General features: G+C 33.6%; 1 protein-coding gene across 36 annotated transcripts in view; it reads left to right on the top strand.

The window, feature by feature from the left end:
• LOC149807288 (EF-hand calcium-binding domain-containing protein 7-like) overlaps nucleotides 1–23,314 on the top strand; it is a 131,807-nt gene that overhangs the window by 1,973 nt on the left and 106,520 nt on the right. For all 36 annotated transcript variants that reach the window (XM_089964841.1, XM_089964817.1, XM_089964720.1 and 33 more), the window contains exons 2-5: nucleotides 4,161–4,347; nucleotides 6,846–6,911; nucleotides 16,964–17,109; nucleotides 18,261–18,347. In XM_089964841.1, coding sequence (XP_089820967.1) covers nucleotides 4,218–4,347; nucleotides 6,846–6,911; nucleotides 16,964–17,109; nucleotides 18,261–18,347 — 429 coding nt within the window. In that variant the 5' untranslated portion in view covers nucleotides 4,161–4,217. The remainder of the gene's footprint in view (nucleotides 1–4,160; nucleotides 4,348–6,845; nucleotides 6,912–16,963; nucleotides 17,110–18,260; nucleotides 18,348–23,314) is intronic.

Genomic DNA, 23,314 nt, shown 5'->3' with positions numbered 1-23,314 from the left:
AATTGGAAACTTGGATTGAAATGCAGTATTGTTTTATCTTAGGTATACATTTCCATCCTTTCTATAATGTATTTATTTTATGATTCTAAAAAGATACATAGTAAATAGGATTTTCTGGGTTACAATTTCAAGAAGGTCATTTAGTGGGTTTTCATGTTGACAGTTAGAAATCACATTTTCATATGCAATTTAGGGTAGAATGTGAGATATTTTTGTAAACTTCACGAATATCACTTCCTTAATACAAGCAGGGGTGTATTAACCATTAAGTAGACTAAGCACATGCTTAGGGCACCAGGGCCAAAGGGGGCACCACAAAGTTGAGAAAAGGGTGAAAAGAAAAAAAAAATGAATAAAGATTTGTAAAAAAAATTGATAAAACTAGTGCAAATTGATCATAATGTTCTGTTTCTTGATCATGGTGCACCCTAGGGTTATCTTCCCATGTGTACGTGGAAAGGAGGGAGGCACCAAGATTTGTCAGTGCTTAGGGCACCAGTGAGCCTTAATCCGCCCCTGAATACAAGTATGATTGTTCTTTCTTGATAAAAAATTGGATGTTCGACCAAAAACAGCACATGATCCAATGTTTACTGGAATTTGTTATATCATTGCAAAGAATTACCAGACGTGCAAACTTTGCCGACATGGAATATATATATATATATATATATATATATATATATATATATATATATATATATATATATATGTATCTCTGTGTGTGTGTGTGTGTGTGTTTCATTATTTCATTCTGTTACTGAAAATAATTTTGAAAGCAAAAGTTCTTAGATTTATATTTTATTCTTGGGTTTAGTTTCATGGCAGAATAGCTTGTCAAGAGCCGGTGTTTTATGTTACCCAGACATTAAGTACATTTCTTGTCTGCGGTCATTTGCTGACACAACTCTGTATGGACCATAGTGGTATAAAGACTGATAAAGGGAACATGCAGCCATTTAACATGGTATCACTATATTATTCCTCATTAAATTCTAAGCATTTGTACCAATTTACAAAGTTTGTCTAATCAAATGACCATAATTGAAATGGATATTTAATAATAACAGAACTGCACCATGTTGGCTATATCCAAGTAAAATATTTGTTAGCATGGTCATGTAGGTGCCATTGTTGATCTTAAATGAAACATTAATTGTAACTCAAAAATTTAATGTTGATATAGAATTTGCAAAGCATGTTCATTTCTCATTGTTTAGTTATCTACACTTTAGCGGTCATCATAAAGCTTCCAGATGAAAATTATCCATTACTTAAGTTTTACAGAAGTGACCAGGCACTAAACCTAGTCAAGAAAATCAGACATCAATTCTAATTAGTACCATTGCAAGGGATTGTAAAACAAATGTCCAATACACATTACTTTCAGTATGACAATATCATGTATGACATTCAGTTCAGTTTGCACTGGATTCGACGTCTTAGTCAGCATTGTCTGTGAATATCCACCTTCTTTAACACTGATTTTGCTGTATGTATTTCCTGGGCAGTTATATACGGATCTATCTTGCATGGAATATAACTCAGTGAGCAGCAAAATAGAATGAATAATTTCTATATAAAGGCAAATGTAATCAGATTCTCAAAAATGACACCTGTAGCTGAAATACTTTGTACTGCAAACCTACATGATCTGTATGACTTGTACTTTAGTAGGAGATGAACTTAATATATTTCCTTTCCCTTCTGCTGACATACTTGTTTTTATTTCAGTCTACATTCCTTATATTGTTTCTTTATCATTATATTTACTCAATTTGTGCAAATAATAATTATCAAGATGGATATTTCAGTAAACCAATATGTATCAGCAGTAAATACATTCTGCATGTGTAATTTATAGGAAATCCATACGAGATCCACTTTTTTGCACATAATTTATTGTCAAGTCATACCAGATCCACTTTTCTGAGTTCATATATTGTAAATGTTAGTGTCTGATTGAACAAAAAGCCATCTTGAAATATATAGAGGATATTATCTTGAAATATATAGAGGATATTTCTTTTCCTACATTAATACCAGATATATTTGATGGTGGTACCAAAAAATGATATTTGAACGAGTCATAAGTATTGTCACAAGATAAAATATATCAAGTATTTATGCAGGAAAAGAAACATTTCTGTTGATTATGTAACTTACTCCAGGGGGCCCAGAGTGGCTGAGTGTTCTAAAGAGCTGTCCGTTACGAATCACTGCCATCTCACCTCTGTCTGTGCTGGTTCGAGCCTCAGACTCAGCCAATGTGGGTATGTGAGAAAGCTTACCAATAGCTTCTCGTGGGTTGGTGGTTCTTTCCAGGGGGGTTTCCCCCGGTTCTTTCTCCACCATTAATACTGGCCGCCATGTATAGCCTATCTTGTGCTGAAAAATGGCATTAAACCCCACAACAACAACAATGACAACTGACTCCAGAATTTAAGCTTTAATGATTATATTCATGTTTCAATACAAGACCACCCTACTCACCCTTTTTGTAAATTCATCTCACTTTCATATCACTGACTTGAGAGAGCTGTAGGATTGGGTTGACATAATTTGTTGCAGTGTTATGTATATTTGATTTAATTTATATTGATTTAATTCAATTTTTGTTAGTTTTTTTTTTATATATTTATTCCATTACATGTTAATGTGATGTAATTTTATTTACTGGATTTGACATTGTCCAGAAATTTAATTCAGTAGTAAACAACTAATAACAGGAACTTTGTATCTAATGCTGACCTAGTTCCTGACCTTGATTCAGAACCAGTAAGAGTTGTGGTAAACAACCTTTTTTAAGAAAATTTAAAATTCTTTCTCAGAGTAAGATTCATAAAGTGAAATCAAGGCCATACTTGGAGTATGTGACAAATAACATTTATCAGTTAGGTTGTTCCTGAGGATTGACCCACATCCATGCATCGGTTTTGCATTGAAGCTAGATTTATTATTGATGTTTTGAGAAAGAATAGTCATTTGTGCCTTAATACTTGAGAAGTTAAAGTGTTTTATGCTGTGACCGGTTTTGGGGCTAATTATTTTGCTTTCTACAAATTAATTGGATTTCAGGTTTGTTTTCCCTGGAAATACTAGTGCTCTAAATTAATTCTTGGATAAGGACATTTATATAATTTATACAGAATTCAAATTGGAATATTATTTTCTGTGATTCAACAAAAGAACTGTTGACACATCAGTACAGCGCTGATCACAACATACATCATCGCCTTCCATTTTGGATTTCATTGGGATTAGAACTCAGTTTCATTAGGACTTTTTGTTTCAAGGACATCTTTTTTTTTAATTTCTTGGATTAGTTTTGGATTTGATTAATAGAACCACAAGTTGTTTTCTCTCATTTTTTAGCTTGTTTTTCTAGGGAAATAAATTATTTGTTAAATTTTACAAACCTTGTTGTCTTCACTTTTTTCTTGTTATGTTTTGTAAGAGTCTAAAAACATAACAGCAGTAAATTGCATATTTGACATTTTGTACGCGATTTTTTCTTTTATTTTACCACAAAGCAAAATCCTATTCAGCAATGCATCATAGCCTGTTTATCATTGTCATGGAAGTATGGGGAACTAACTCCATAGATATGTGAATGGCAAATTTCTCAGCAAATCTTAATTTCTATGTCTGAAATCTAATGAAGTTTTTCTGTTTGTTCTATCTCACAAAATGCTTGATTTTGTTGCTACAGATATAACTTAGGCACACACAATCAATCATTGCTTGCTGTGATGGGTAATATTATATTTTCACGCAAGATAATATGATGATATAATTTTGAAATGTGAAAATATAGGAATTTATAAAAGTTGATTTTAATGTTGTAAACAATAGAAGGGGACAGAGAACAATAGAAACATATTCCTCGCTTGTATTTATTAAAACATTTGTGAAAAGAACTTAAAGATCTCTCTATTTTTGTTGTTATGTAAGTTAATTTAAAAACAGTTCGAAACATAATCAAGTCAGAATTTACTCCAGTCATAATATGACCAAGTCAAAACATACCATAGTAAAAGTGTATACAAGTTATTTATTTGAAGCAAAATATACCGGAACAAAGAATCAGATGTTTTTAATTACCTTGTACATGCACTTTCACATTTTTTAGCTTTGGATGTTTTTAATTTCTATTTCAGTTGAACATAGTGCTTAAGATATTATTTGCATAAAAGAACAACACGCAAAAGAACAAAATGTCTGGGAAAAGACAGTCTAGTCAAGCCACTGATGACAAGGAGATGATCCTGGAGTGTAAAGCAGCTTATCTGTCAGTGTTTGATGACATTAAGGATGTAATTGATTCCAAAGAAAAATTGGTTCAAGGTGAGAGACGTGGAGTGATTCAAAGTACCTTTTTCTTTTTTGTGTAATTTTTAAAATAGTATTTAAGGAAAGCGAGAATTATTGTCTTCATTGCCTGGTTGACGCTGATCTAACAAATGTAGAATTATGACTGAATTATGAACTTTTTAATGAGACAGAGACTAACACTATGAATCTGTACATTTAATTTGCAGATTAACTTGAAAGTTTCTTAGCTTAAAGTACCTATCAAAGTACAACCCTCATTTTACAGAGTTGTTTGTTTAAATTCTTGTGTATAATACTCATGTATCAGGTTAGAATACTTTATTATTTTTATTTTTATTTAATATTATTATAATTAAAATTATTATCATTATTATTATTATTATTAGTTTATTATTAGTAGTATTAGTATTATTAAAATGGATGCATCCTTATAAGAGACAAATGTTGCCAACCCGAAACCATCTGTTGTCAAAAAGGGCGGCATTAATTAATTAGAATGTCAAAATTATTATACAGCATAATAATACTTTCTCATTTGTTCAGAATTACTCACTTTTACTGGTTATATGTCTTCTGAATTTTCTGGTTTTTTCTGACTTTAGTTTTGTAGTTCTCATTTTGCCTAGTTAGAATCACATACTGCCATGAATCACACATAATTTCATGTCATTAATTTGCATATTCCTGATATTTGCATAACATTTATATACACAAAATGTTATTTTCTTGTTTATCATAAATAAATTTGACCCCAATTTCATTGATGCGTGTGTATTTTTTAATTATGTGCCAAAAACAAGTAACATGTTTTATTCCCTGAAAGCAAAATCGTTTATCTTCAAGGTGTTTTTTGTGCAACTGAAATTGTCAAAATAACTGACTCAAAATAGAAGTGTTTACCAAAAGTTGAAAGTGATTGGAATATATAGAACTGTTGTCAGGTGACATAAAGTGCATGCTGCCTGGAAACATCAAGTATTTTCCTTTTATTAAAGTTAATAACTCCTGAATATGTTGTGTCAGCTCTACAAATCATAAATTTTAGGGATTTGCCCAAATATAACTGATATAATGTTATTGCCTACAAGATTTTAGTCATTAGTAATAACTCATGAAAAATCGCCTAATTCAAAGTAAATATGTCATGCCTAACTAAGAAACACACAACCCTGTAGAGCATAAAATGTAACAACCCATAAATAGACCAAATATACCAATAGTGAACTACACCATTGTTTTATTTGTGGCTTGTTAGATGAATCACCATTGAAAATTGTCAATAACTCTGGAATTATGAGTTATTTGTAATTTAAAAATGGTCTGATAATGCATGATTTCACATTTCTTGTTTGTTTAGGAGACTGTTTCAAAAATTACAAACTTTTGGATTCTAGGTAGAAGGAGTGATAGAATTCCTGTCAGTGAGTCTAGTTGTTCATTTAGAGTGACTCAGATTGAATGGCCTGTTGTACTGATTGGTGTCACAATAAATGCTAACTTGCATGTGCTTCAGGCTTGGTTAATGTGGTTATGTGTTAAAGCTTGCCTGTAGCTTGTTTTGTGTTGGTGATTCTTACCAGTTTTTTTTTGAGTATTTCCTCCACCATCTACACAGGCTGCCATGTATAGCTTATCATGTGCTGAAAAATGATGTTAAAACCCAGAGCAACAACAACAACATGTACTTCATGCTACTTTCTAACTTCCTTATCGGTTACATATCTTGAGTATTGTTATTTAACATTTCATGCTACTGTAAATCTTTCCAAAGTCATGTATGATATAATTTGTTATACCTGTCAGTCAACCTGGCTTGAGGCTTCAGTTTATGCTGTGATTGTATATTAAATAATACAAAACAGAATAGTCATACCTGTCAACTAACCGAGATTGAAATCAAATAATTGTTATAACCCCATAGTATTGTCATTACTAGGAGGGAAAAATAACCCTTGTGCTTAGGCTTTTTACATCTATATGCGTAGCATACTGTATTTACTGGTGTATAAGCTGAATAATTTAGAAAAAAATAAAGCTTCGAAGAAAGTAGATTGGCCAATCAATGGGACAAGGTCTAAACTTGATTGACAGCTGGTGTATATTGTTATTGTAGATCGCCAAGGATGAGATCACATACCTAACCTGAACCCCTAGGACCGCTTGTGCTGACACTGTATGTGAACATGACCATCCGTTCAGATGGAGTAGCAATAACAAGATTTTCAGTGTGGCTGGATTTATGGGTTGGCTTATGTGCGGGCCTTGCACTTTTTAATGTTTTACATTTTTAATTTGGGAGGCTTTGGCTTATACACAAATACAAATGGTAGTTATTTGTGAAATATTTATCAGACAAAATGTTTTGCATGTGAGTGGAATGTGCATTATATGCAGGTTTGATTGACATTTAGGAATCAGAAATTATCAGATTTTCTAAGTAAAAGTTTTTTTCATGTTCACACACTATTGTTTATTGTTTATTGCTACTTTAAGGGCATAACCTCTTTCAGTTTTGCAGCAAGCAGGAAGGAATCCAACAAGTAGGACAATATCAAAATATTGGAGGAAAAGTACAGGTAATTTTTATGTTAGTTGTAAGTTTCTTTTTTGTCTATGCAGGTGAGAATATGGATCATTTTTTGTTCATATCGTTGGTTTATTAGGGCTTTCAACAAAATTTCTATTTGTAGACTCTTGAAACCCATGGAAGGCACTTTCAGTGGGGAATAGTCACAAAAGATGCAATTTAGAATTTTTTATCATGTAAATAGGAACTCTTAGAATAATCAGATTACATTGGCATATGATTTTGAATTTACTGGATTATCTCCTTAGGAGTCCAGGACTTTCAACTAAACTCAGGAGTCCTCTTTTCTTTTTTAAGAGTTCCTAGACAATTCTCAACATGTCAGTAACATATTGCAAACTTGTTTTTTTGTAATTATTGTATTTATACCCTACTAATTGTTAATTTATAATGTATAGACAGAGATATAGATAGACAAGCATTAGGCAGAGTGATAGTAAGGTTAAAAACACACATACACAAACTACACATACACCCTTTTTTTTGGTTATATGCATATACAAAATATTAGTTGCTTTTAATATTCTTGATGTAAGAACCCACTGATGTAAACAATTTCTTGCCACTTTCAAATTATTAGTTTGAGTTTTTACCCTTTCCATAACATCAACTTTATTTACAAGAGTTATATCCCTTGCTGTAATAGGCATACAGTACAATTTTGAGGAAGAATTCTCAGTGGAGGGTCTGCAATACATGTGCATGCATTTCTTTTACATTTAAATAATATTATAATAGGAGGTTATAAACAACAACAGCATTTATGATATTATAAGTGCATAAATATTATGGTAAAAAATAAGACTACATTTCGATCTTGATAGTTAAGGTGCCTTTGAACACTGGTTACCAATATAAAATCTCACACACATAAGATGTGGAGAGCAGTGGCATATAATTGATGCAATTACATGTATACTCAGTATAAATGGTGTTATGCATATGACCATATTGCAAGCTCTTGCAGGACCACTAACATTACAGTTTCACAGTACTGCCTTTGAGATGATTAACTCACTACCATCTCTTTAATCTGACACGGTATTTCACTTGGTGAGATTTTTATTTTAATATGACATTTACTCTTTACTTATTTAAAAAAAAATAGCTATTATGAGTATAAATAAATGTAATATATGTATTTTTATAAAAAAAACTGTGTAGTCTGACCAATATTTCTACATATCTTTTTCCCCACTGGACTTTGCATTAGAAAAAAGTAAAATGCTTTAATTTCTTTAAACAAACATGGTTCCAATGAATAGTTTGCTTACAATACATATTTTTTTTTATTAAAGGGGCTGCCATCTACAACATGATGAAAATTGAGAACTTTCTATGCTCCTAGGGTATATCTAATATCTAGAACCACATGTATTTTGAACTTTGATATATTGTGAATTATTAAATGTTGTGAAATAACAATGTTTTAAAAAGTTAAAAAAGGATATAATACTTAGCTTCATGCCATATTGTCATACATTTGATAAACCAATTTAGATACTGTAATGTTACCTCCTAGGGTATGTTTGCTGATATCATAGGAGGACGTACAATTTAAAACTTTTAAATAGATCGATTTATAGCTCTGAGCCCCCAGTCAGCAATACCAATGGTCTAGGTGGATAATATACAGAAATAAAATGTGAGGAATAACAATTTAATAACATATCTAAATATTCAAACAACACAAGTAAATTTCCATAATTTCTCCACTCAGTTGACCTTTTTAATCTGCCAATTTTATCATCTGATGTGCAACGTGAAAGTGCTTTACACCTGTCCATGCTACTTTACTCATCTGTATTATTTCCTTTTCCTTGACTGGTACTCTGTTACCCCTTCTGTCCCATGACTACGTTCTTCACCCTTTTACTTCCTCCACTTCTGTTCTCTGGTCTGCCTTCAGATTTTTGCCTCCATTATTATATCCAGTCCTGTGACCTGTATAACAGCTTCTCTCTACTTCTTCACCTTTGGGTGGCACTTGGTCCAACTTGAACAACTCCAAACAGCACCGGAAGCTCTGTAAATAATAAGGGACATATAGTATAGTCTCCTTTTTGACCTAGACAATCTCACACCCTTGCACAACCTTTCATCAGCATAATGGCGATTAAAATCATCAGGTCATGCATACACTCGCATCAAAATATTCCATACATGTTTGTATGATAAAATAGGGTAATAATACAACAACGGTATTAATGACTCCTGATACATACATCAACAATTTCTGTGACATGAGTACACATTTTTAATTCTCGATGTAGTATCTACCAACATCACAACAGTCAGACGCATTCCTTACCTTGCAAATCATACAAGGTGCACACAATGTTCCAGTACAAATATGCAGATACTTCACGATATCTTCACAAGGCCAACATGTCTAACTCTGTATAGTTCACAACTATGTATTCAAATTCAAAATTAAACTAGTATAGGTTCTAACATAACTCATTAATAAATGCGATAATTCAGTACAATGCACACAGCAGCAAATTACACAGTTAATTCTGTACACAAGCCAACAATCTATGTAATTCAATCTTGTATGCTACTAATTTCTCCACAGAATGTTACAATAGGTAAATAACTCAAATACGTAGGTGAGATTAACTCTAACAAAGGTAACTTCTACATACTAACATAACGTAATCAATTTCTGCATACTACATATAACTTATAACTCTAAGTTAATAATGTTCAACAAATTCGGGCAAAGAATTCTTACCTTTAAAAAGCTTTTCAAGTCTGAACTCCTGCTCTAACTTTTACAAATGCAGTGCATTCAGACTATGCCTGTTAGAAATCACCCCCTAACTTACTAGACCTCTGCATTTTCAAAATCCTGGTGAGTACTGAAGAGGTCATAAAATGACCTGTAGAATAAGGACCTGCTTCGAACAGGTGCTTTGCCCATATTTCCCTAACTAAGCCCTGATTTGATACTGGGGTCTGATTGAACTATAGCCTGCCTAGTCAAATTTCATTCTCCTGTGGCTAGGCCACGGTTTGGGTGAATAAAGAACCTCTTCCAGTTCTACCAGTACTTAGTCTCTTTGAAGATAGCCGCTGCTTTGTTCCCTCCAGTGTCAATTCAAGCTACAATCTTGCACAACAAAGGTCAGTTGCCAATGTCACAGTGGCATTCTCCAACCCAGGTGAGCTGTGTACATGAGGGCTGTTTTCACAACGTGACAGATACCATAATGGTTTAAATTTGGTCACGGGGTCCATAGTGTTACCACATTTTATCTGGAACTGTGTTATTATATGCACATTATAATGAGAGTGAGAGAGAGAGTTGTATCTATATGTACTTGACCCCTTTTCCAGTTCACTTTATGTATCAAATGTAACCTCTTCGCATTGACCCCTTTTGTCACTAAATCTTGTGGTGCTAAATTATGATGGAGTCATTTTCATTTTGGTTTCCTCTGGCACTTGTAGTTCAGTAAGCCCTTACCTGATTCATTTCATGCTTAAGTTTAAATACAACATCATCATATGCTCTCCATGGGGTTAAGGATCATAATGGGGACACATATTGATTAAAGTCATTTATACAAGTTTTTCATAATCACTTATATTTGCACAACCCCATTGCCCATTCACCTAAGGTAATAATTACACTATTTGGGATCCTTTCAATTTCCTTAATTTTTTTCTACATTTTTTTTGCAAAATCCAGTGAATGAGTTATAAGTACAGATGCACCTAGACTACATTATTTTATATTAGGCACAAACATGGACACAAACCCGTAAAGTATCCGATGAGGTTATGTTATATTTTCTGTAAATAATTGCATTTGAATGAAATGACACAAATGTTTAGTACAGATGTCCTTTCTAGAACTGGCCAGATCATATCTGCTTCTTTTTGTAGTTCTTTGCAAAAACTAGATGCTAAGCTCAACAAACATTTTATTTTTATTCCGACCTTAATGCAGCTTTCTTTTGGTACAGTTCATCACTGGTTAGATAATATAACAGGAAAAAAGCAGAGAAAAGATTTTCTTAGTGACTACAATAAAATGAAACAAATGCTGATTGCCTCAGTTAGTATGGCAGTACATTCATGTAGCATCATTGCATACACACCTGCCAACATCATGCTCCTGGTGGTGTCATGGGGACCAAGAATTGAGGATACATTATAGTTAAAGTGTTTATGTAAGTCCACACCTGTTTGTATGTATATTTGGAATAAAAGATCATCACATGCTTCTCCCAGTACCAGCTAAACTCCTGTGTGGGAGACGGGGGGGTCAAGAATCATGATGGAGGCACAGTTTGGTTAAAAGTTCTTTTTTATAAACGAACTCTTTTCTCAATTCACTTCATGTTTGGAATATAACACCATTACATAAGCCTGTTCTGTCAATACCACTCATATCTTAGGATTTTGTCCTGCAGTGACATCCTGGGGTCCAGAATGGGGACACATTTTGGTTAATTTATTTTCTTAACATATAACCCAAAACCAATTCACCTCATGTATGGAATATAACATTATCAGATGTATTTTACTACTCCTACCTCAAAGTTTCTGGGTCTGGAATCACTATGTAGGATGTCGTTTGGTTAAAGTTTTGATTCCATCTCTTATGTTTAATTAACTCTTTACATGCAATTCACTACAGAGTTGAACAATCCAAAATTATTGTTTTCCTCTATACTGTGGTGTTTTGAGGGTTTCATCTTTAGATGGGGTAATGTGGTCAAGTTGTGGGATGCTTTCTGAATTAAAAATCCCCCTGCTGAAAATATTTTGGAGGGGAATATTGACATCGGCTCTGCATCTATTCACCCCTTTGTCCACCACACTTTAGTTTCTGTAGAATGACTACAAAACTGTTGAAAATATATCCGTGCAATTTGGTTGACACAATACACTGATGGTCCAGATGAGTCTTTTTCTGTTCATGACAGTGTATACAGCTGTATGAGCTAATGACCATACAGGGGCCCTGAGTGGCCGAGTGGTCTAAAGCGCTCTCTGTTACGGATCACTACCATCTCACCTCTGTCTGCGTGGGTTCGATTCTAGGATTCGGCTAACGTGGGTATGTGAGAAAGCTTGCCAGTAGCTTCTCATGGGTCGGTGGTTCGTCCTGTGGTTTTTCTGGGTTCTTCCTCCACCATTAATACTGGCCGCCATGCATAGCCTATCGTGTGCTGAAATATGGCGTTAAACCCCACAACACCATAATGACCATACAGGTTTTCTTTGCATTCTGTCCTAATCAGGTCAGTGTATACAGCTTTATAAGCTAATGACTATACAGGTTTTCTTTCCATCCTGTCCTATTCAGGTCAGTGTATACAGCTTTATAAGCTAATGACCATACAGGTTTTCTTTGCATCCTGTCCTATTCATGTCAGAGTATACAGCTTTATAAGCTAATGACTATACAGGTTTTCTTTGCATCCTGTTCTATTCATGTCAGTGTGTACAGCTTTATAAGCTAATGACCATACAGGTTTTCTTTGCATCCTGTCCTATTCAGGTCAGTGTATACAGCTTTATAAGCTAATGACTATACAGGTTTTCTTTGCACCCTGTCCTGTTCAGGTCAGTGTATACAGCTTTATAAGCTAATGACCATACAGGTTTTCTTTGCATCCTGTTCTATTCATGTCAGAGTATACAGCTTTATAAGCTAATGACTATACAGGTTTTCTTTGCATCCTGCCCTACTGAGATAAGTTTTCACTTTCACTCAGTAAAATCCAGCATCTAGTGTTGGATAGGAATAATAGCAGATTTTGAAAACAATGATCTCCCCCTCCCCCAAATAAAAAAAACAATAATATTACTCTGGTTTGTATCAGAGTGTTATAGTACAATAAAATTTGTCTTGAATGACCAACTGTTTTGAGAGACCATTCTATTTTAGGCAGAAGGGGTAGTCTTTCAAGACTGGTTCTGCTGTTTCTGTACTTTGATGTAAAAAGAAAAATGGTTTGTTTTTTATATCTTGTAGACTATGCCACTATGATAAACATTTTATTGTCAAGATCACTATAATGGAAATTTATTTTCTGCATGATAATTGGTGTAGTAGCTCTTACAGATTAAAATCTTCAAAGAGGTATGTAATCAATGATTATATTCATTTCTTTTGTGGAAACAGCTATACATGTACCAGGTTTTGGCAAGAGTAGACCTTAAAAGTCACTAACCTTTTGGAATCTTTAGCTGAGTTTCATGATCTGTACCATTATATTGCAATGGAATTATCCTTTTATTTAACAAGTCTTTTACCCTATGCTTGAGTTTTACAACTTTTCTGATAGAGTCATGACTTTAGTTGGTATAATTTACAATATTCTCAGGCATAACTTGATACACTGTATTATGCATGATAGTGTGATTTAGCCAGGTTCACATCAATGTTGTGATAAACACTGATAATGTGATTTGGTCAGGTTCACATCAGTGTTGTGATAAACACTGATAGTGGGATTCAGTCAGATTCACATCAATGTTGTGATAAACACTGATAATGTGACTTGGTCAGGTTCACATCAATGTTGTGATAAACACTGATAATGTGATTCAGTCAGGTTCACATCAATGTTGTGATAAACACTGATAATGTGATTCGGTCATGTTCACATCAATGTTGTGATAAACACTGATAGTGGGATTCAGTCAGGTTCACATAAATGTTGTGATAAACACTGATAGTGGGATTCAGTCAGGTTCACATCAATGTTGTGATAAACACTGATAGTAAGATTCAGTCAGGTTCACATCAATGTTGTGATAAACACTGATAGTGGGATTCAGTCAGGTTCAAATCAATGTTGTGATAAACACTGATAGTGTGATTCAGTCAGGTTCACATCAATGTTGTGATAAACACTGATAGTGTGATTCAGTCAGGTTCACATCAATGTTGTGATAAACACTGATAGTGTGATTCAGTCAGATTCACATCAATGTTGTGATAAACACTGATAGTAAGATTCAATCAGGTTCACATCAATGTTGTGATAAACACTGATAGTGGGATTCAGTCACATTCACATCAATGTTGTGATAACTGATAATGTGATTCAGTCAGGTTCACATCAGTGTTGTGATAAACACTGATAGTAAGATCCAGTCAGGTTCACATCAGTGTGTGATAAACACTCATAATGTGATTCGGTCAGGTTCACATCAATGTTGTGATAAACACTGATGGTGTGATTCAGTCAGGTTCACATCAATGTTGTGATAAACACTGATAGTGTGATTCAGTTAGGTTCACATCATTGTTGTGATAAACACTGATAGTGGGATTCAGTCAGGTTCACATCATTGTTGTGATAAACACTGATAGTAAGATTCAGTTAGGTTCACATCAATGTTGTGATAAACACTGATAGTGTGATTCAGTCAGGTTCACATCAATGTTGTGATAAACACTGATAGTGTGATTCAGTCAGGTTCACATCAATGTTGTGATAAACACTGATAGTGGGATTCAGTCAGGATTACATCAATGTTGTGATAAACACTGATAGTGGGATTCAGTCAGGTTCACATCAATGTTGTGATAAACACTGATAGTGGGATTCAGTCAGGTTCACATCAATGTTGTGATAAACACTGATAGTGGGATTCAGTCAGGATCACATCAATGTTGTGATAAACACTGATAGTGGGATTCAGTCAGGTTCACATCAATGTTGTGATAAACACTGATAGTGGGATTCAGTCAGGTTCACATCAATGTTGTGATAAACACTGATAGTGGGATTCAGTCAGGTTCACATCAATGTTGTGATAAACACTGATAGTGTGATTCAGTCAGGTTCACATCAGTGTTGTGATAAACACTACTAGTTTTCAGCTTGTATTATTTGCCATTTTGAAAAATTAAAAACTGCAGATTCATTATGTGATCTACTTCCTCAAATGCAATCTTTGTCATGTAGAATATCTTCTCTTCCACTATAATTAAAGGTACAGACTTGAAACTTTTGCCTATGTTTGGAATGTGTAAAACAAAATCTACCTTTAAACATGTGAACATTGGACACACAACATAATCCATTTATGGCACTACATTGTTAACATCAACAGAATTGAATCATCAGTTTTCTTTATCAGTGGGAAAAGAAAGGAATCATTTCCAATTACTTTGTAATACTAGTCCAAAAATTTGGATAAGAAGGCATGCATAATTTGATTCTCTCTGTCATTTGGGCATATTAAACATCCTAGCGACCAAAACCAGTCTTCATGGACAACTTTGATTGGTCATTGACTTGTTGTAAACGACAGCTCCCATCAGATGCCCATGCTGATGAGAATATTCAATCAGTTCATTATACAGTAAAACAGATGTACCCAGTAGTTATCAAATAAAATGAATAAAACGTGACAGAACCCGTGTATTTAAATTTTGTAGAGAAGATTGTACTACACTGCACGTTTTTGTTCAAGTAATTGTACATCAACATTTATCAAGTTGCTTAGGCTAGTCTTTAATATGGTTGTGACTATAATATGCCCAGAAAAATATTCCTTTTGCCAAAAATTAGATGTTGATAATCAACTGGAGACTTGTAAGTTTTGATATATACTATCACAGTATCAAGATGTTGTAGCTAAGCTTTGGAGTTTTTGATCCCAGCAGACATATACATGTACCCATGTACCGGCAGTTTTAGGGTTGCAGTATTTTGATGTGAATGCAACATAAGTAAAAGATTCTTTATTGCAGAATTCTGCTTTGATATGTATTATTAGGGAGACACATTCTAAATATGCATAGTTTGCTTTTTTAAATCTACTGGTCATAGACCAGAAGGTATTGCCTGTTTTCGGTTGTCAGTTTGTGTGTAAGCACAAGTCTGTTATTGTTACTCCTCCTGAACTACTTAAAGGATTACCATGAAACTTTATGCACTCATTCATCCCAAGGTCTAGTTGTCCTAAATGAAAATGTGCTGCTCAGGGATCCAATAGGGCCACCATAGCAGCCATCTTGAACATTTTTGTTATTGCAACTCATTTGGCTCCTTGACATCAAATATTGCCACCCCAGTGGCCATCTTGAAAATCTTGTTATTGCCAATCCTCCTGAGTGGATGGTTGCATCAACATAAGGATTCAATTGAAAACCTTCTTATGATATCTAGTTGGTCCTAAATGAAAATGGTTCCAGTCTGACATGCAACATGGGTACCTCAGCAGCCATCATGAAAATTTTATTGCTTTTCCTCCTGAATGAAAATTCATATGAATTTGGGTTTTACCAGAAGACTTCTTAAGATGTCTACTTGGTACCAAATGAAAATGTTTCTGATTTGACATCCAGTATTACCACCATGGAATTTGGCTTGAAAATCATGTTCTTGCTACTCTGTTTGAATGGAAATTCATGATGACATGGAGTTTTCACTTGAAACCTAATTTTAATATTTAGTTTTTGTCCTGAATGAAAATTATGCTGATCTAACATCAGATATAGCTGCCATAATGAATATATTGAAAATCTCACTTATTTTGTTGAATGGAAGGTCATATCAATACAGGGTTTTCACCAAAAGTCTTCATTGGTGTCTTTTTGCACCAAATGAAAATTGTGCCAGTCATACATCCAGTATGGTTGCTACTGACTGATTTGAAAAACTAATAGTTCAAGGTTATCAGAGATGGCTTTAATGCACAGCAATTGAAAAGACAAAATGGTCTTAAATACCTGGAAAATCTTTTTTTGGGCAGTAGAGTCCCTTCAGGGGACTTCTTCTTGTAAGTTTATGTGTTTCCATTGATGTATTATACTTGAATAACGTGTGTTTTATTATTTTCTTGCATGACTTTCAAAGAGCATGATAGATTGGTATAGTGCTTAAATGTCAAAATAGAGACAGAATGGGGAATTTATGAAAATGGGATTTAATCGTGCTATGACAATTCATTCATTGATTGTCATGAAAGTGTGTGGTAAAAAACAGGGCTTTATTTAGTTGGATATAACTGCACATTTTCGGGCTATTTACCTGATATTTTTTGTGGTCTTTTTCTCAGATAACCTGAGCTTTGATGACTTTGTGGACATCTGCAGGAAGGAGCCCCCCACCTCAGTGGATGATCTCATGAAGGCATTCCGCAAAATTGACCTAAATGGAGATGGCTTCTTAACTGTAGATGAACTTATGAAAGTCCTAACCACGGTAAATACAGTCAGACACTCATCATGACCAGCTCCATTTTTTATCCCCCACATTGTCATGAAAAGAAATGATCACTATAGACCTTCCTTGTGTTTCAACCTGTCTGCCCATTCTAGATCACACTTCTGTTTACTACAATATAATTAAAAACATGACCACAGCCACTTTTATGGTCATCAGTCTTAGTATCTAGTGCTGATTCCAAAGAACCGTAAAATATAACTTTCCATTAATACAATATATATATACCATCTCAGAATCCTTAATTTCACACAATACACACATTTTTTATGATCTGATCACAAAAATTACCTGCAGTAGATTTCATGGCATACAGTATGCGATTTAGGCCCTTAAAAAAATAAAATAAAACTGCAAGATCATCTCTAGAGGATTATGTCACGCAGTTAAATCATGCTGCAAGTAAAAGTTAATTTTTTTTGCCTCCATGAGTCTATCAAGTTTTGGAGGCAGAAGGAAGAATCTTGTGTACTTTTGCACAAAATGGCCATCATCATGATATTGTTATCTAATATTACAGGTCAAAATTAAAGGTTTTGTGTGTCATAGCAATGGAATTTTCGGAGGGGAAATTCACAGAATTCCTTTCCTAGAGTTCTTGAAATGCATGTGCCATATAAATTGGGCTTAATGAGATACCTCGTATGTAAATATGCCAGATTAAATGTAAGCATCTGAATTTACTGTAGTATTTATATGGTACAGTGTATCTCATTTCTCAATACATGGAAGTTACATATTTGCTTAAGATCTTTGACTTGAACTAAATAATCAGAAATAAGCATTCACCCTTTGGGCAGTTTGAAGTTTTTTGATTATCAATGTTGTTTGGAAAATATTTTAATTGGGATTATACATTTCATTTTTACATTTTTTTCTTGATTTCAAAAGACAACGTTTTAATACGTGACTTTAGTCCTGGAAATGCATGCATAGAGGATATATTTGTGATAGGTATCCTTATCTTTGCTACACAAATAATTATTAGTTACTCTATGACCAGTTAATTCTCTTTCATTAGACTTGATTTAAAAGTCATTATACTACATTTGTAATTACTTAAATAGGTTTAGTACATATTTATATATGAAAATGTCTTTCATGCCTGCATCTGTCTTGTGAATTTTCAGAAAGGAGAAAAGATGTCCCGATCAGAGGTGGAAAAGATTATTAACGAAGTTGATGAGGATAGAAATGGAAAACTGGACTATGGGGAGGTATGACTTTTTTCTGAGTAGACTGTATAGTTGAGTAGATTAGTGTTATATTCTACTCAATGATTGATCTTGAAAAAATGTAAAAGAGGCTTAAAAAAACTCAGCCATATGTGAGGTTTTGTTGAAATTGCTTGAAAGTTGGATTTGTATTTTAAAAAATAAAAACAATACTATGTTGTTTTTCTTTCTTACAATTACATGATTTATAGCAACATTGCTTGTTCTACCTCTGTTTTTTCACTGACATGAATAATTTGACAAATTGTTTCATGTAACAGTTTGAATACCATATCAGCATTGGTGTAGGTGTGGATCACTTTGCGTTCATAGGGTACCAATTTTCATGGTTTTTGTAGACAAGCTACTTAACCAGCTTCAAGTTACAAGCAAATATGAACCATGCTGATATTAAAATGTTTGCTCCCCCCCATCCATCGGTATTATATGATAGAGCGTCACTTTGTATTTGCTTTTTTAATACCAATGGCATTTTTATAGTACTGAGAAGTATGAGTGTGTGTGTGTGTGTGTGTGTGTGTGTGTGTGTGTGTGTGTGTAATGTTATGTATATTTAATTTATATTGTGTACCTGACTTTTTGTCAAGGTTGTGATTGAGGATTGATAATTGAGTTTTGCCTACCTTACTTTAGTGAAGATTATAATTACAGGTAAAACACGTTATAATACAATTAATTTAAGGTGACTTCTCTTAAGTTCCTAAATATGTGCTCTTGGAAAAGCCAATTATTTGTATCCCTAGCAGATTTTTAATCTCAGCACTGTGTTTAATGTTTTCTGAACTTCATTGTGCACCATTTTCCTCATATTGGCATGTATACAACTAAAAACTGAAGTATATTTGATGTCTGATGAAACCTGACAAACAGAACAAACGATGTATGATCAAGAGGTTAGTTAAAACTTATGACATTGAAATTTCAATGCACATTTTCTGTAAGAATGTTTTTCGAAAAATTTGTCAACGCAATCCTGCTTATATCACAGTGTTATTCTTTGGGCTCTGAGCATTGCATTATAATGGGTTTTGACTGTAGTAAACAAGATTTTTACTAAAATATGAGTTCAAAGGTTAGTGGAATTTTCCATAGGAAATAATTACTTTTACAGAACATTTTATTAAGACCTAGTCAAGTATATGTACTTGATAAACAATTATTCATGCCTGTTTCATATCAGTCTTTGTAAATCTATGATCAGAATTTGCATTTGTTTTCATGTATAATTCTAGAAGAATTATTTATTTAAACCATTCCTTAAGATTACTAAGTGCTCATGACTGGATTAATACATTGTTTTGGAATTACTGAGAGAACTCATTCAAAAACATGATGGATTGCATCATTGTGGTGCATCAAGACATTCAAGACTATTGGAATTCATTTGGAATGTTCAGTACTGTTGGACATTTAGGATTATTTGGGATGTAATTCACAATACTGTAAGTGCCTCTTAAATTTGAACACTGTAAATTTATTTGTTAATTTTACTAAATGTTTTGGTTTGGCTTCGTTTGGTTACACAGTTTAAGATATAGAATCATAATAATAAACCTCTCCCTCAATACACATGCACTGTAGGGTCAAAAATATAGACTGCACTATAAGCAAGGATGCAAGTTACAGACAGACCACAGGAAAATTATGGGATGAAAAAGTTCTGCAGCAGCAAAATCTCAAAGGACATATGTTTCTCTATCCCACCAGTATCAAAAAACTTTGTTAAAAAATGTCTCAATGAATTTGATACCAAGAAAGCTACAGGACTTGATCAGATTGGTCCATGACTCATTAAATCTTCTGCCTCTGCTATTGTAGATAGCATAACATTCATAATCAATTTAAGAATTGCAACCTCATTTGTCCACAAGGTATGGAAAACTGCAAAAGTAACTTCTAGTCACAAATCTGGTTCTAAGAATGATGCTGATATCTACTGACCAATCTCAATACTACCAAACTTGTCAAAATTGATTGAAAAACATGTCCATGACTCATTCATATCATATTTAACCAAACACTTAATGTTACACTCTAATCAATCAGGCTTTAGACAGGAACATTCATGTGAGACTGCCTTGATCTCCCTAACTGATAAATGGCTTCAAGTACTTGACCAAGGTAGAATACTAGGATACGTATTTGTAGATTTCAGGAAAGCTTTTGACATCATGGTGGATCATGAAATCCTTTTGAAGAAACTGAAAATCTATCAAGGTGATGAAAGAACAATTAGATGGTTTACTTAAGTGAGAGAACACAACATGTTTACATAAATAATGTTCTGTCTGAACCTGGAACAGTTAGATATGGAGTACCACAATGCTCAATTCTGGGTTCATTACTATTTATTTTATTTATTAATGACCAACCACTTTTACTAAGAGACTCAATATCATCTACAGATCTCTATGCAGATGACACAATATTGTCAGACATCCAAAACACAAAGCATGAACTCAAAATTTCTTTACAGAATTCCCTAAACAAACTAAAACTGGTGCACATGCAATGGCATGGTGGTAAATACTGGTAAAACTAAAATATTACTTATCTCAACATGGCAAAAAAGGACAAATCTTGATAGTGATGGACTGTGTCTGACATGGAAAGATAAAAATTTGCAAATGGTCTGTCATGATCGGCTATTATCTACCAGAATACCAAGTAGTCTATCATGGACTGAACATATCAAACATATGAGTAAAAAGTCAATTCAAGTTTATGGCTTCTCAGTAGGATAAGACATTTTCTCCCTGAAAGGCACAGAAAACTATTTTATAACAGTTACATACAACCCTATTTAGACTACTGTAATACAGTATGGGGTAATTCAAAAATGATAAAAACATAGCAAAGCTGGCATATCTTCAAAAAAGAGCATTTGGGCTAATATCAATCCAGAAAGAAAGCAAGGAAAATTTAGCTGATAAGTTAAAAAATGTACCTATTAAAGACCGAATCTGTTTGAGAAAGCCAAATTAATGTACAGGATATCGAATAATAGTGCTCCTGAATATTTACAATCACTATTCCAGTATAGGCTACCTGGTAATACTCCCCACCTGCGATCCATGTCTACCAAACAGTATAAAATTCCCAGACCAAATAAGGAGTTATTTTAAAAAAGTTTCCAATACTCTGGAACTTTGCTCTGGAATAGTATTCCAGCTGAGATTAGAAATGCCCACTCTATTTCCTTCCTGCAAACCCAATATATCCAGTGGCTTCAGAGATGCAGCTAAAATAAATAAATTCCTTTGTATGAGGGCCTCAAGATAGATTAGTTCTTAGCTAATTGTGTTACCCTCTTTAAATAAGGTCATTATTATTATTATGTCCTCACAGAAATGCCTCTATATAGCTGTGATGTTAGAGTGACATTCTCTCATGTTTTTTAATACAAGAGGGCATATTGCATTTAGGATCATTACCCTAAAACCCTATTAAAAGATTGAACTAAAACACAAATTTCGCTTGAAAAACTTTATTTTGCTTAAATTTATTTATTAAACTTTTGCCACCAGTAGTCATTAGTAACATATTCATTTATCCAGATTTTGTTGACTGTTTTTTGTTATTTAAAGTGTACAGAGAATGTTGATTGGAAAAATATAACAAAATATATGACTTCTTATTAAAAGCCAAGAATTTTGTGATGTTGATTTAAATTTCTGGGTACTTTGGGTAAAATGAGCAATATAAGAAGGTTTCATTTACCAATTTTGATAGTGATTTTCTTCAAGTTCAACAAATAGAGCTCAATTTTGGGGGTGTTCTCTAGTAAAAATATTGGGATCCACACCTGACTCCATGATATTAGAGGGTTTGTGAGTTATCCAGGTGCAGATTATCAAGGAAGTGGTGCGTCTTACATATCATGATAGGCTAAGGCAAGATGAGGGTCTTTGGAAATTTATTAATCGACATTTAAGTTGCATGTAACATTTTGTGAACTTGAAATCTTTAAACTATAATGTAATGACCATGACACTATTCTAATAAATTGCTTATGCTCTGCATCCTTTGCTGCATAAAACAATACAAGAGCATGGATTTCCATTTATGATGATGAACACTTGGTAAAACTCGATGCAATCCAATTAAATTTGCAAACATGTGAGAATGTGAAAGTATTGAAGTTTAAGAAAATAAAATGACAATCTTAGTTTGTGCCTTGTTGTAAGCACACATAACCTTTAATAACATAAGTAGCTGTTTATTTTTTTTATAAATATTATATATATTGATCATAAAGACATTGTATGATCTACAGTTAGACCTTGCCATACTTAATAGATATATTATGTTGTTTATTACTAATTTTGTTTCATACATATAACTAAATTCTGAAGAAACAATCAGCAGATCAGTCCCACTTTCTTGAAGCCCGCTATGTATTAATTAGCTACAGGTTACATACTTTGTATTAATTAGCGACAGGGTACATACTTTGTATTAATTAGTGACAGGGTACATACTTTGTATTAATTAGCTACAGGGTACATACTTTGTATTAATTAGCGACAGGGTACATACTTTGTATTAATTAGCGACAGGGTACATACTTTGTATTAATTAGCTACAGGGTACATACTTTGTATTAATTAGCGACAGGGTACATACTTTCCAGCTCAATCCAGATCTTATATAAGAAGACATTGCCACTGACCTTCTGTTCATATGATTGAGAAATTGCACAGGAATAATAACACAAATGAAACATGATTTGAGTTCCACTTTGCAGAATTTCTTGACAGATAAATCTGGGGGTTCCATGACATACAGTTGGCATGAAGGAATGAAGTCATTTCACTTAAATGAGACAGCAGCCTATCCCAGCAATTTGCTTTGAAAACATCCAAGAGCACTACTGCTTTCTGTTCAGACTGACTGATTATAGCAGGGATGTTATGTTTGTTTCATTTTAAATACATGCATACATCCTG

Source organism: Sinohyriopsis cumingii, chromosome 1 (assembly GCF_028554795.1).
Source record: "Sinohyriopsis cumingii isolate HCF-2022 chromosome 1, ASM2855479v2, whole genome shotgun sequence".
Taxonomy (NCBI): Eukaryota; Metazoa; Mollusca; class Bivalvia; order Unionida; family Unionidae; genus Sinohyriopsis; species Sinohyriopsis cumingii.
Note: the sequence above shows the minus strand (reverse complement) of the source record. Positions and strands in the feature narration are given on the sequence as shown.